Genomic DNA, 15373 nt, shown 5'->3' on the forward strand with positions numbered 1-15373 from the left:
GAAATGATCTGGATACTAATTTAAGCCTTATTATTTAATAGTAGTAGTCACTTGGACTCTCCAGGTTTAATTTTTCATATGCTTAAGCATAGGACATTTGGTAAAAAGACTTGCCATTTATACCTCAGTTCTGATTCATTAGTGTACAGATTTTTTTTATTTGAAAAGATTAATTTGAATTATATTTTTTATATTTTTATTAATATGAATTATATTTGTAGTTAAATTACTACATTTAAATTACTAATCTAAAGAATACTTGTGTGGGATGAGTGCAAAGGAGTTTAGATTGACTCTTAGGTATTTTTAAAAAATATATTGTACTAAAAAAATATATATGTAGCGTACTCAAATATCTTCTTTCTAAAATACAAATCATATTTCACTCTCTGTATAAAAACTCATCACAATTTTCTGGTGCCCTTAGGACAGAGTCCAAAATACCTAGCATGACTCCTAACTTCCTTAAACCTGTGTCCTTCCTTTGGTTGTTCCACCTGCTTTTTCTTTTCCAAAAGCTCTAATAAATCTATACATATCTTCTTGCAGTTTTTTCAGACTTTCCTATATGTTCCTTTTCTTTTCTATCCTTCCTATTGTTTTTTCTCCTTTTCTCTGAGTATAACCTTTCTTCCTTCATTTTTCAGTTTCGAGTCATTTTAGGAAGCCATCTCTGATCTTCAGGCCAGGTTAGGTGTATCTGCTTATGTGTTTCCCTAGAACTGTATTGCCATCTTATCTCAGTATTTACCTATTGAAGTGTGTGTGTCTATGTATCTGTTTCTCAGTTATTGAAGGCACTGATCATACTTGGTTGGGTTGTAGATTTATAAGTGAAATTCAGTCATATTAAATACCCACCATTTGCTTCAACGTGGATGGAACTGGAGGGTATTATGCTGAGTGAAATAAGTCAATCGGAGAAGGACAGTGTATGTTCTCATTCATTTGGGGAATATGAATAATAGTGAAAGGGAATATAAAGGAAGGGAAAAGAAATGTTGGGAAATATCAGGAAGGGAGACAGAACATAAAGACTCCTAACTAGGGGAAACGAACTAGGGGTGGTGGAAGGGGAGGAGGGCGGGTGTTGGAGGGGAATGGGTGACGGGCACTGAGGTGGACACTTGATGGGATGAGCACTGGGTGTTTTTCTGTATGTTGGTAAATTGAACACCAATAAAAATTAATTAAAAAAAAAAAAGTTCACAATGGAAAATACACTAAAAAAAAAAAAACTTAATCATAACTGTTAAACAAATGGATGTTTTGTTAATATTGCTGTTATTTCCTTTTTATTATAGGACTGGGCCAATGCTAATGTCAGCAGACAGATCGAGGACACTGTGTTATATGGTTACTATAGTAAGTATTTCAGTTTCATTTCCTCTCTGGGCTGCTAACCAAGATATAGAATTAAGCTATGTATAAACATTTAATTTTGATATCACATTTGTGATTACTGCTTCAACACCAGGAGTAAGTAATACAGTATTCATTCTCATAATCCAGAAACTTTTAACCTATTTTGCATTATTTAGGTTCACTTGTAAATATGTCTTTGTGGAGTTTCAGTCAAGTTACTTTAAATCCCAAGTCTCTTCCTTTGTCTACATTACCAGTATGCAGTCTTGACTTTAAAAATCTCAGTTTTCTAGACATTTTTTCTAAGTATTGACACTAGTAGAGGGCATTCCAGGGAGTTTGTAACATCAGCTTTATTGTACTGTACAGAGCCAGTTTAAGGGATTCTGAATACAGAGCCACTTTAAGGGATTCTGATTGATTGGGCCTTCCCTCTCTCTTCCTTCCCCAGTGTTCAATTATTAAAGCTTTATAATTAGTTTCCCAGTTTTTCTCTTTAAATATACACATACAACTTGTGTTTTTATAAAAGTGTGTAGGTGCTGGGGCGGCTTGGTGACTCAGTTAAGTATTAGACTCTTGGTTTTGGCTCAGGTTATGATCTCAGGGTCCTGGGATCCAGTCATGTGAGGCTCCGCTCTCAGCAGGGAGCCTGCTTGGATTCTCTCTCTCCCTCTCCCCCCTTCCCCCCTGCTTACGGGCACATGGGCATGCACACACACATGCTCTCTCTCCCTAAAGTAAAAATAAAATAAATAAATCTAAAAAAAATGTCTAAGTACTGAGTTAAGAAAGGGATGTGATTTTTTTTTTTCAGCAGTTGATCAAGATGTTGAATAAGATTTCAGTAGGACACTAAATTGAAAACTGAAAAACAGCTAGAATTTCTTTTCATGGGATAATTTTTTCAAGGGTTTCATTGAATTTTCATTTAGCTGCTCTGACACTGCCTTTTCTCTTGATCTGAAATCTACAGACCCCATGAAATTCTATCCCTTTGGTGTATATTTTAGAAATATTTTGTGGTATTTTAATGTAGAATTCATTATTTCTGATGAATACATTATATTTATATTTTAAAATATAAATTTGACTTCTTAAGTTAAAACCTTTGAAATGGTGCTATATTGCACATAAATAAGATTCAGGGTGGTGGATTCAAGTTTTCCAAAAATCCTAATTTTCTTTTGAAAGCTTAGGTTTTATCATTGGCAGCAAATACTGTCACTTTTTTTTTCTTTGAAGTAAAGGGTCACTTTATTAATTTTTGGAAAAGTCCCTCTAATACTCAAGGGTAGATAATTAGTACATTTTAATGTAGAATTCATTATTTCTGATGAATACATTATATTTATATTTTAAAATATAAATTTGACTTCTTAAGTTAAAACCTTTGAAATGGTGCTATATTACACATAATGTTGCCTTTCAATACAAATTTTGGGAGGATATAAATCACTTCAAAAACAATTTTACGGGAAGTGAGCCTCTCTCCTATGTGACATTAAAGAGTATTTGTGCTGTAGAACATGTGAAAAGATAAGGTAGCTTTTATCTTGGTGCAGTCCAGGTCCATGAGCCATATCTTATCATTGAACCTAGAGGCTGTTGGATTAATCCATTGTAACCAAGGTTACAAAGACTTATAAACAGAAATATTAATTTATGCAGCCCTTCCACTTGTTTCATGTAGAGAATTAAGTCTACCAAAATGATTTTAGTATTTTTTTTCAATTCTCCTAAGGATAGTATGTCTCTAGTATATTAAATGCATAGGAGATAAGTTAATCATTACAAACAGTAGATGACTTAGGTATTAGGGTTTGATTTTCTGCAGAAGTTGAGTTGTTAGAAATATAACTACCTTGGGATAGGATGGTTGAGATACTCATATAAGGAAGGAATTTGCATAAGAAGCCAAATAATGATAGAAAACTTCTCGATGACTATGGATTCAAAGCAAGATTTAATTCAATAATATTAATGGTGGTTGTTATAAAGATGACAGTCATATCCACTTTAACTGTGGATAATAGGCCTTTAACTTTGTCTTAGAATGGTGACCTATAATCAGGAGCCTAAAAGGATATATAGCTTCTGAAACAGTTACTATCTTCAAGCCCAGGTGTTTTTCTAGAAATGTTAGATATTATCTAACTGCCTGTTAGCTATCCCCTCCTGGATGCTGAGAACAAAACAGACTCCAGATAATTGAAAGCACCATTTTTATACATCCCCTCTATGAGATTCTATAGTTCATCCAATTTCTCCTAACATCAACACGTTTTCATTGTCTAACCTTGCCAAAAACTGTAGAAGACTTTCACCTTCAACATTTTACTTAATTTTCAGGAGTGTCATTTTTTGGGGAATATATTTTATGTTTTACAGATGGAGAAATTGATATTTAGAGATAATAAAGATCGCCTTGTTAGTGAGTGGCATAGCCTAAAGTGGATTTTATTTCCTAAGCTGGAGCTTTGTAGCATTAAGTGAGCTGCCTTATAATAAATAGTCCTTGGGATGTTTCCTGTGAGAATGCTTAGCAGCACTGAACCCCCAGGGCAGCTCCAAATATCATCTGGGACCTTTTAAATAATACAGAATGCTAGAGTCCATCCAGAGAGATTCTGATTTCCATTAATGAATTCTCTCTTCTTTTAGTGTCAACACTGCTCTTGTCAGAAACATGTTTATCTATAGGGAAGAAGTAAGATTCAGGGTGGTGGATTCTAGTTTTCCAAAAATCCTAATTTTCTTTTGAAAGCTTAGGTTTTATCATTGGCAGCAAATACTGTCATTTTTTTTCTTTGAAGTAAAGGGTCACTTTATTCATTTTTGGAAAAGTCCCTCTAATACTCAAGGGTAGATAATTACTGCTGGTCTGTCAGTTGTTCTTTCAAGTAAAAAATGGTGTTCTTTGAAGGAAAGTGACTAGTGTAGCTCATAAGTAAAATAGCACAGTGTGTCTCACAAGTGTGATTCATGAGTACTTCCCTTCTCACAGAAATTTTTAAAAATGTGTATTAAAAGTAGACATCTAATAGAATCATTACTACAAAAGGGAGTTTCCTGAATAAAAGTGCTCCCCACTAGTGAGTGCTTGATGGTGACAAACATAACCGTTGGTGGAAAGGCTAACAACATTTTGATATTATTATGAAAATAGTTTTCTTGTTTTGGGTACTCTCTAATCCCTGCAAATCAGGGTCTGGAAAACACATTTTTGAGATCCTTCTGTTATATTAATTGAACTTGTGTGTGTGTGTGTGTGTGTGTGTGTGTGTGTGTGTTTTCTGGAAAATTTGTAGAAGTCAGGCCAACTGCTTCTTCTACCTACTGGTTCTTCCCCAGCTGCTAAAATGATTATTAACAGTCCTTAATTACCTCATACTGACTTCATGGGAAATACAGGTTCTTGGATCTTACTGAACGCTGAAAGAGTAAAATTGTTTTTCTGCCCTTTTGTCTGATACTCATAGGGACCCTATACCTAGAAGGAGACCCCTTCATCCAAGGATGTTGTACTCCTCCCAGAGACATTAAGGATTCAGTCTTTTTTTTCCTTTTTAAATGTTTTTGTTTCTTCATTTATGTCTTTAAACCTCTTTGATATTTTCCTTTAAAAAACTAGTCTTGTCTTTTTTATTCTCAGTTCTGTTTTAATCCTATGTTTGAGCCTATTCAGGATTTTATTTCTTATGTATTATGTTTAGCCTTTTATCTGAGTCCTATTTTTATATTTCAAATTTATTTTCATCTTTAATTTTTTTACATTCTATTTAATGTACTTTATTGTAAATGTTTATTCTAATGTTTTCTCTAACCATTCTTGAAAGTTTTAGTCTTAATTCTTTCACTGTCCACTTTAAGTGAATTTTCATTTTACTTAATAGTTTTTCTAGCTTTCTGTTTTGATTTTCAAGTGTATACAGGGGTTGTAGAAAAGGAGAGAGCTCAAACCATAAGCAGGAATTATTCCAGACTGTTGTGTTCAGCCCTTCTGTAGTTGTATCACTTTATCCTAGAGACACTTTCTTTTCTTGACACTGATTCTTGGGCTATCGTTTTTTTTTTGTGTGTGTGTGTGTGTGTTGATATAAATTGAATCATACAGTAGGTATTTTTTCTCTTCTGGTTTAGTGGTCAACATTTTATTTGCGATTTATCTGTATTGTTGCAGGTAACAGTACCTCATTGAATGTCATTGTTGTAAACATTCTGTTGTATTAACATGCCATGGCTTGTTTGTCCATTCTAAAATTTATGGTCAGTTAGGTTCAGTTTTTGGTTATTTCAAATACCGCTGCTTTGAGGATCTAGTATATGTATACTTGCATTTTTTAAAAAAGCATTTACTGCATTGTTTGCCATTGTATGAGTACTCTTCTTCAAAGAATCCCAGATTATTAAGATGTTTAATAAGTTCTTACTTTTTGCTCTCCAGCATTTCTGCAGTGAAAATAGGTGTATACATATTTGGGTAAGGTAAATTATGGAACTAAGGAGGAATAAGATGGACCAAGACACTTTCAGACTCCTGTTTCTATGCCATGCCTTTTAGAGTACCTAAGAGAATTTTTAGTAAGTTTTTCCATATGTCCTATTGGTTACTTGCTGAAAAATTGTACCTGGAGTCTATATTATGCGTTTTGAACTTAAGGTTTACAACCTCCTACTGTCTAATTTGAGAAGAGTACCATGAGACCTTGAAGTCACTTAACTTCTTTATGACTTTTCCACTTGTGAAATGGTGATAAAGTAGTATCTACTTCATGGTATTAGGAGTGTGAGATGTGTGATTAGTGCTAAATAGCTGATATCTGCTATTGTTTAACTCAGATTAGCGGGGAGCAAGGGTAGTAAACTCAGTGCAATGATATGAGAAAATTAATATGAAAGAATTGACCTAGCATCTCATTATGTTTATGTCTTTTTGATTCTTTCTTGTTTTGGAAACATCTCTAATATATTTAATTACTTTTCTAGGTAAGATAGACTGGGACTAATTTGGGGGACCTTTTCAGTTCTGCTGAGTTCTTCTTGATGAGATAGTTGTATCCTATCTCCTGCTTTCCCTCTCCCTTTTTAAAAGACTGTATTCTTAATCACTGGGGGAGTTTTCTAAATGGTTTCTAATTATATTTGCTCAAGAAATTCTCTAGATAATGACTTCATGAGATTCAGTAACCTAAGAATTTGTTTCCAAGTGGAAAGATTAGAGGAAACCAAAAAAATCCATAAGGGAAATGACTGTTCTTCAGACTACATATTCTAAGTTAAAGCCTGTAAACAATTTTGCACTCTAATTGTATACACGGTCAGATCATGCCCTTTAATGTTTGAATTAGTGAGGTACTATGAGCAGTGGTAATAGTTACCTATTGTGGTATACCAAATTATCCCCAAATTTAGCAGTTTAAAACAAACATTATCTCATAGTTTTTCTGGGTCAAGAATCTATATGTAGCTGATATAGGTCCTCAGCTCCGGGTTTCTCCTCACAAGGCTGCAATTGTGTATTTTGGGACTACAATCATCCATTAAGGGAGAGTTGGCTCCCAATCTCCCTCACGTGGGTAGGGGCTGGCTTCAGATCTTAACTACCTGTTGCCAGCAGCATCAGATTCTTACCACAGGGACTTTTTCATGGGACGGTTGACAGCATGGCAGCTGAGGTTTCTGAGAGCGAGCAAGATGGAAGTCAGAATCTCTTAGTGCTAATCCTAGGAGTGACATTCCACCACTTTGTCACATTCTTTTCATCAGCAGTGAGTCAGTGATCTACCCCACACTCAAGGGAAGGGGATTGCACAAGGGTGTGAGGATCACCAGGAGCCATTTTAGAAGCTAACTATATAGCAGTCTTATAAGTATTGACAGTTTTGATGTTTATTCAACATATAATGCTTTTTATACTTGCAATATATCTATTAAGCATGCAAAGTATGAAGTTTGAAGCCCCTTGTGTGCCTTTCCATGATGCCACCTCTTCTCCAACTCCCTTAGAAGTAACCACTATTATAATTTAGTCTCTCTTAAACCCTTGATTTACCTTTAAAGTTCTACCAAGGTGTATCTTTAGTTTTACATTTTTTTTACTTTATATGAAATTTCATATAAAGTTGTTTGTTTTCTCTCAGCCATATGTTTCTGAGATTCTTACGTATTCGTGCATGAAGTATAGCTTATTTTTATTGTCTATGAATATAACACATGTTAATCAGTCTGGACATTTGGATTGTTTGCCATTAAAAATTGTGTGTTGAACATGTTTGTACACGTTTCTTGTTGCCTAAATGCAAAATGCATACATACATACATAGAGTTGATAGAGCATAAGTTACGTGTATCTTCAACATTCTAAATAACGACAAATTATTTTTCTAAGTGTTTATACAAATCCCATTGAAAAGATAAAAACATTCCAGTTGCTCTGTATCCTAAACTTGGTATTTTTTTAAAGATTTTTTTAAAAATTTTATTTATGAGAGACACAGAGAGAGGGGCAGAGACCTAGAGAGAGAAGCAGGCTTCCTGCCAGGAGCCCAATGTGGGACTCGATCCCAGGACTCCAGGATCATGCTCTGAGCCAAAGGAGGACATTCAACCACTGAGCCACCCAGGTGTCCCTAAACTTGGTGTTTTTGTTCTTATTTTTGTTTTTGTTGTGTGTTCCAGTAGAACTTTATTTACAAAAGCAAGTGGTAAGCCAGATTTGGCCTGTAGGCTGTAGTTTTTTGGCACCTAGCCCAATGAGTTACATAGCAAATAAAAATAAAAACACTGTGTATACAATTAGTGACTAGAAGAAGATATCCCAAAGTTTAAATTAGGTGGCATTTAGATAGTTGAATTATCTATAATTTTAATTTTGTGTATATTTTTGTATCTTACAGAATTTCCCAAATAAGTATATACTACCTCTAAAATGAAGGAGAGAAAAAGAACATTTGAAACTGTTCATGCATTATCTGAGCCCTTGGAATAGCAAGGAAACTTTATCCTGACATTAAAATATTGCTGTAAAATACTGCTGACAAGACTAATATTATTTGGATTATGTGGGACATCAAGATTGTAGCTGTAATTTTAAAAACCATAGTGTACTTTTTAAAATATGGCTGACATACAATATTACATTAATTTTGGGTGTTCTGTATGCCAGACTTTGGTATTGCTATGTATTTTTAGTTTTTGCCAGTCTGGGAAGTGTGAATTGATAGTTCCTTAATCTGCATTTCTCTTATTTGAAAATGAAATTGCATGTTCTTAAAATATTTATTGACGTTTTCAATTTTTTGCTTGAATTACCTTTTTTAGTTGGGTTGTTTGTATTTTTCTTATGTAAGAAATTTTTTTTATGTACTCTGAGTAGTTTGCACCGTGATTCTAAATATTTTCCCCCCACTGAATTCTTAGGAGAGTAGAGACTTCTGAGCTTTGATTTTGCCATATCCACGAACCCTAGAATGATGCCTGGAACATACTAATTAGATATTTTTTTAATTGAATACCCTTTACCAGAGTATCATAAGAAGTTTTTTGTTGTTGTTTTGTTTTTTAATAATTCTTTCAAGTAACGTATTATATGGATAGATTATTCTTCAGTCAACTTTGCATTCCTAAGATAAACCTTGACTAGTGATGATGGCTTTTTTGCCATCAAAAGATCTCTTGCTGGATTTGATTTGCTGTTTTCTTATTTGGATCTTTTTTAAAAATTGACTCAGAGGTAGACTGGTATATAATTTTCCTTTATCTTACTATTCTTACCAGGTTTGTGTATGAAGACCCTACAAGCTTCATAAAATGAACTTTGAAGTGTTAATTTATTTTTTTCATTTAGGGAATGCTGTGGACCAGTGAGCATTACATGGTCTCTTTGTCCCATAATCTAGACCTATGTTTGATAACTAAGGGATAGAGGTGAGCATGGCAGTTTGTACAATAATTCCTAATGAACTAGCCACAAAACTTGTTTCTTGTAGCTGAGTTCTGCTAGTTAGAGTTTTTAATAGCCATATGAGAGTACTTCCAGCAAGGATGCAATAATAGCTTCGTTGAATTAGAGGTATTATTTCCACCTGACCATTTGGTCTCCTTATTCTGTTGCATAAACAGGCAATAATAGTTACCATGTAGTTTGGAGTGATTGATCCTGGCTATAAAGGGAAATAGAGTTGCTGCTACCTAGTAAAGACAAGAACTGTATCTTGAACCCAGGGGATTCTGTGTCACTTCATGATGCTACCATGTTCAGTGGTTAAAGTTAATTGAGATCTATTACACTCATGGCTCACAGGCAGGACCACCATAGTTCAGGAGTGAATGTTTGGGTTCTCCCATTTCTTGTATCAGATTCTGCTTCAGCAATTATACTTGACAGCTGTTAACAGACTGGAAGTAGATGACTTAATGGATTGTGGTTTTAAATCTCACTTAAAATAAGTCTAGAAATGGGCCATCCATGGTTCAGATGGCAGCATTATGGCATGAGGATCCTAAACGTGTTTGTTTTTTTCCTTCTCTTCTTCATCCTTAGTGCATGATTTCCATTGTAAGGTTACGAGAGTCCAAAATGGTGGTTAGAGAGTAAGCTATCATGTGTCCATTTTAGGCAGGAAGTAGGAAGGAAGGGGAAGGACAAAAAGGAGAATGCCAGCTGAGATGAAAATGGGTATTTGGATATGTAGCTAGCAGTCTTGACCCCAGATTTCTCCAGCTGGGTAAATGGGATAATTTTAGAAGGCTTTTAGAATTCCCAGAATATCTTTATACTTTGGCTTTCTGAAACAAAAAGCTTTGTAATGATTAATTATACTATCACAATATTGACTAAGTTATTCTTTGTCTTAGTGTTTTCATCAGTAGTTGGGAGGAATAAAAAATGTCTGAAAATCCAAAAGCTTAATTTATCCAAGTTAATTTTCATGTGAGTTATAATTTAATGATACCCAGTTTTTAAAGGGGGTAGGTTATTTGCTTCATGTATATGAAAAGATAACAATCATCATATTCTTTGCCACAGTTTTTGTCCATTTCCTTTTAAGGGTTGATGGCTGTCTGTTCACTTGTTTTTGCTCGTTCTTGCTAAGATGTTTTAAAAAAAGGACTTGTTTTATGAGTTTTTTTGCCAACTTCTGAGCACATGAAGTTTTAAAATTTGTTCTTAATATGTTTTCTTTGTTGTTTGTGGGACTAAACCAAAGAGTCTGTTTATTTTTTCTTTGCTAGTAGCAGTCTTTTAACAAAAACATTTACAAATAAAAGCATACTTTATAAAGATGTCAGGATATGAGAGTGTCATCACTGTTGGAGTTAAGAATAATTTTCCTTTGAAAATAGCTATCAATTTGAAATAGAACTGTAAAAGAAGCAGTTTCTCTGTTTCATAATAGTGGTAGCAGCAACTTTTTTTTTTCATTTACAGATATATAAACCCAACTGGACATAAGTACTGATCTGAAACACAAAAATGTTAATTATTTTTCTTTATAGATTAACACTTATGGGTTAAAGGAAGAGATCTTTATGAAGGACACTGAGGAAAGAACAGTTAGCTTCACAGAAGATCATTTATTTAGCATGTGGTGTTAGCAAAACAAAGATTTAGAGCAGTTGTTCTATACCTATTTTGAGTCACAGACTGCTGAGGGGTTATTATAGTCTTTTCAGATTGTTTCTGTTCCCCACTTCCTCCCCCAAGGCATGGATTGCTATTAACTGCCTTTTTCTGAATATTCCTGTTGCCATATATCTTCATGTCTCTTTACAGTCAGTAGCTGCCCCAACCACTTTTTTGACTTGCAGTAAATTAGTTTTGCCAGTTTTAAAGCTTTCCTAAGTTCAGTCATAGAAAATGTACTCTTGTGTTTAGGCTTATTTTATTCAGCATAAGGTCTGTGAAATTCATCCTCATCTCATGTATCCATGGTTGCTTCTTTTTTATTGCTGTATATTAGTCAATTATATAAGCAAGCAATCTATATATTGTTTATCTGTTCACCTGTTGATGGATGTTTGGGTCATTTCCAGTTTTTGACTACTGTGAATAATGTTGCTGAGAACATTCTTGTTATGAAAGAGTTAATGCAGGGGTACGTGGGTGGCTCAGTCTGCATCCGACTGGATCTCAGCTCAGGTCCTGATCTGAGGAGGATCCTGAATTCAAACTCTGCATTGGGCTTCACATTGGGCATGGAGCCTACTTTATTTTTTTTTATTTTTTATTTTTTTTATTTATGATAGTCACAGAGAGAGAGAGAGAGAGAGAGAGAGAGAGGCAGAGACACAGGCAGAGGGAGAAGCAGGCTCCATGCACCGGGAGCCCAACGTGGGATTCGATCCCGGGTCTCCAGGATCGCGCCCTGGGCCAAAGGCAGGTGCCAAACCGCTGCGCCACCCAGGGATCCCTGGAGCCTACTTTAAAAAGAAAGAAAGAAAGAGAGAGAGAGAGAGAGAGGAAAAGCGAGAGGAAGGAAGGAAGAGAGAGAGGAAGGTAAGGAAGGAAGGATTAATGCAAGACACTTGAGATAGTTCACTTGTATACTTTCAGGGGGGCCTTCTTCTGTGGCTGACCCTTATTGATTTGTATAAAATCAGTTTTATAACACTACATATTTTAAACTTCGAGTGGGGAAATTATTTGTATCAAAAGGACAGTATTGATTATAGCTATTTTTTTAATTTCACTGGAAAATATTGTGTCAACTTGATTTTCAGTTGGAAGGAATATAAAAGTTAACATTCCTTTATTTTTAAAAAATATTTTATTCCTTTATTTATTTTAGAGACAGAGAGAGAAGGTAAGTACATGTGTGTGAGCAGGGGAGGGAGCAGAGTGAGAAGGGAGACAAGCAGACTTCATGCTGAGCACAGAGCCCCTTGTGAGGCTTGACCCCACAATCTGAAGCTCAGATGTTAGCTGCTACACTTGTTATAGGCACAGTTATTATCATTATTGCTGAAAATTGCCCCATGGTTAACTTAAATTATGATCTAATAATGCTGTTGATTTCTTGGGACAGGGATCAGAAAAGGCTGATTGGGATATTACATATAAACAGAGTTATGGGTATAGGGATCAGATGGGGAAGTGACTTTGTTATGTAGTGTGAATTTGGTAAGTTATATTTGTATGTTAATATATACACACACAAGTATATATATCGCAGTTATTAAGGTTATGTGTATTCGGTAGAACTCAGCTTATGTCTTTCCACAGCCTTATATTCTGTCATACTGTTCTGTGTGTTCTTCTGGATCCCTTTTGTCTACTTCTACTATGAAGAGAAGGATGATGATGATACCGGTAAATGCACTGTAAGTATGTTTATTTTATGTTCAGGGAGGAGGAAAGATTATTTCCTTTCTCAAAGAATGACATGACTGAATTTATTCTGGAGCAGTGTTGTCTAATGGAAATACAATGTGAGCCAGATGGGAAATTTTAAATTTTCTAGTAGCAACATTAAAAATAATTTCAACTGCTCCTTTTTACTTATTTCAATGATACATTGTATTTAATGTAATAGGTTCCAAGTATTACCATTTTAAATAGTCAAAACGCATTCTTAATGAAACATTAAATTTCTTCTTTCACACTAAGCCTTTGAGATTTAAAATGTATCTTAACACTGCAGCACATCTCAGCTTGAACTAGCCATTTTTCAAAAGCTCAGGAGCCACATGTGACTTGTGACAATTGTTTAGACAGCAGTTCCAGAGCAGGGGTTGGCGGACTTTTTCTCCAAAAATCCAGGCAATAAACATTTTGGGCTTTGTGGGCCATATTGTTTATCGCAGCTACTTACCTCTGCTGTTGTACTGTGGAAGTAGCCAGAGATAATAAGTTTGATGTGATCCAGTAAAATAGGAGATAGGCTACATGTGGCCAACAGGACAGTCTGCTGACCCCTGTCAGCAGGAACACTTGTAGACTATTTTTACTAATCCAGGATAACATTGATATAAAAACCTGATAAATATAACATACATATATATATATATCCAAAGCTTCAGACCAACATCACCTAAGTGCTGGTATACGAATCTTAACTGAAATATTAGCAAATTAAATTCAGAGGTATCTTAAAAATATATGAATATAGTACAACTGAGTTGGGCCTGTCTCTAGATTGCATGGGTGGTTTAGACAGCATATCTATTAATATATAGTCATTTAATAGGTCAAAGAAGAAATCATGTTGAAAGATAATTTGCTAAAATTGGACCTTTTTTTCTGATTTAAGGGAAAAAAGGCAACATAAAAGGAATGTTTTTTATTGCAGTACAGGAATTTGTTTTATACCTTTTTATGTTTTGTATTTAAATACAAAAAAATACATATAGCTTTCACTTAAAAGCCAGCATTATGCCTAATTATGTTTATTAAAACCTTAAAGTATTCGCATTAAGATCAGGAGCAAGTACAATGTTTTAAGTGATTCCAAGTGGCAATCAGTACAATTTGTTAGAGAAAAAAATAAGATGTTTAAATATTTATATAGAAAGTCAAAATTAATTCTTTGCAGGTACTTCTGTAACTCTGTATTTGTAAACCCAACAATATGTAAGTTAAAGTGGCTGGTTAGGAATTTAATGTTAAAAATGGAATGAATGAGGGACGCCTGGGTGGCTCAGTGGTTGAGCGTCTGCCTTCGGCTCACAGGATCCAGGATTGAGTCCCTCATGGGGCTCCCTGTGGGAAGCCTGCTTTTCCCTCTGCCTGTGTTTTTGCGTCCCCTATCTGTGTCTCTCATGAATAAATAAATAAATAAATCTTAAAAAAAAAAATGGAATGAGATGCCAGCTTTCTCTTTTCACTTCTTCTAAAGTTCATCTTCCCCAACCTTTTGGTTGAACTTAAGATCCTCCTCAACCTTTACTTTAAGATTTTTCCTAAAGATTGTCTTAACTCCTTTGTGAAGAATTTGTCAAATGAAGCATGAATTTAAGTTTTAAAGGTGATTTTTAGAGAATTCCTTAGGCTAAGAGATGAATAATGTTTGTTTATTTATTTGTTTTACTGATTTAACCTTTTCTTTGAGGTTAACTTTTCTTTCCATATTTAGAATATCCAACTTTGTGTTTTTCTTTGTTTTTGGACAAAGATAATAATAAATGTTTATATATTTATATATATGTTCTATGTATTTTCATTTTATATAAATATAATTAATATATGTTATATATATAGAGATATATACACACATACATGCATATTAAATATTATAATTATTATTTTAACCCATTTTAATGAATTGAGGGAGAGGTATTGTAGTTTCTGTTTGCTTCCTGTTTTGGGGAATATTTTATTAAATATTCTTATAATTTTACTAATGATTATGTTGAAGAACTGATTACACTTTTCAGTACTGATTTCCATAAGTCTAACCATTGAAAAGATTTTAAAATCTAGTGTGGTTTGCAAAGATACTTACGATGTGACGTATACATTGTTTTTCCTTAAATTTCAAGATGATTTTTCAACAAGGAAATTGTACATAGTTGAATATAAATGTGTTTGATGTGAAAGTACTGTTACACTGTAGCAAGGATATTTTACATTTTATTTTTTTAAGAGTATTTTATATTTTAAAGGTTTTAGTAAATGGTATGCTTTTTCCCCTTGACTTCCAGCAAATTAAAACGGCATTCAAGTATACCTTGGGATTTGCTTTAATTTGTGCACTGCTTCTTTTAGTTGGGTAAGTCTTCATTTTTTTCCCCCTGAAAATGGAAATAGCATAATATTAATAAAGGCTCATTCAGAAAACTGTAGGAAAAAAAGTGTAAGAAAAAGAATAAACTACTATTTATGTTACGACTAACCACTAACCTTTTTTGTGTATATTTTTCTATTAAGACATTTTTTATGTGCTCAGATACATTCAGGGTGCTCTCCCCCCCATACATATACCTTCCATGTTATAATTTTAATGGCTTTATTTTATGAATTCTTGATAATCTACTTGCTGACATACTGTAGGCATCTCTTTGAATA

The 15373-nt window shown here is 34.2% G+C and overlaps 1 protein-coding gene across 1 annotated transcript in view; it reads left to right on the top strand.

The window, feature by feature from the left end:
* Window positions 1-15373, top strand: part of LMBRD1 (LMBR1 domain containing 1) — a 110778-nt gene that overhangs the window by 14853 nt on the left and 80552 nt on the right. The window contains exons 3-5 of the mRNA XM_041761492.1: window positions 1305-1365; window positions 12593-12690; window positions 15010-15077. Coding sequence (XP_041617426.1) covers window positions 1305-1365; window positions 12593-12690; window positions 15010-15077 — 227 coding nt within the window. The remainder of the gene's footprint in view (window positions 1-1304; window positions 1366-12592; window positions 12691-15009; window positions 15078-15373) is intronic.

The sequence above is a fragment of the Vulpes lagopus genome, chromosome 1 (genome assembly GCF_018345385.1).
Source record: "Vulpes lagopus strain Blue_001 chromosome 1, ASM1834538v1, whole genome shotgun sequence".
Classification (NCBI taxonomy): domain Eukaryota; kingdom Metazoa; phylum Chordata; class Mammalia; order Carnivora; family Canidae; genus Vulpes; species Vulpes lagopus.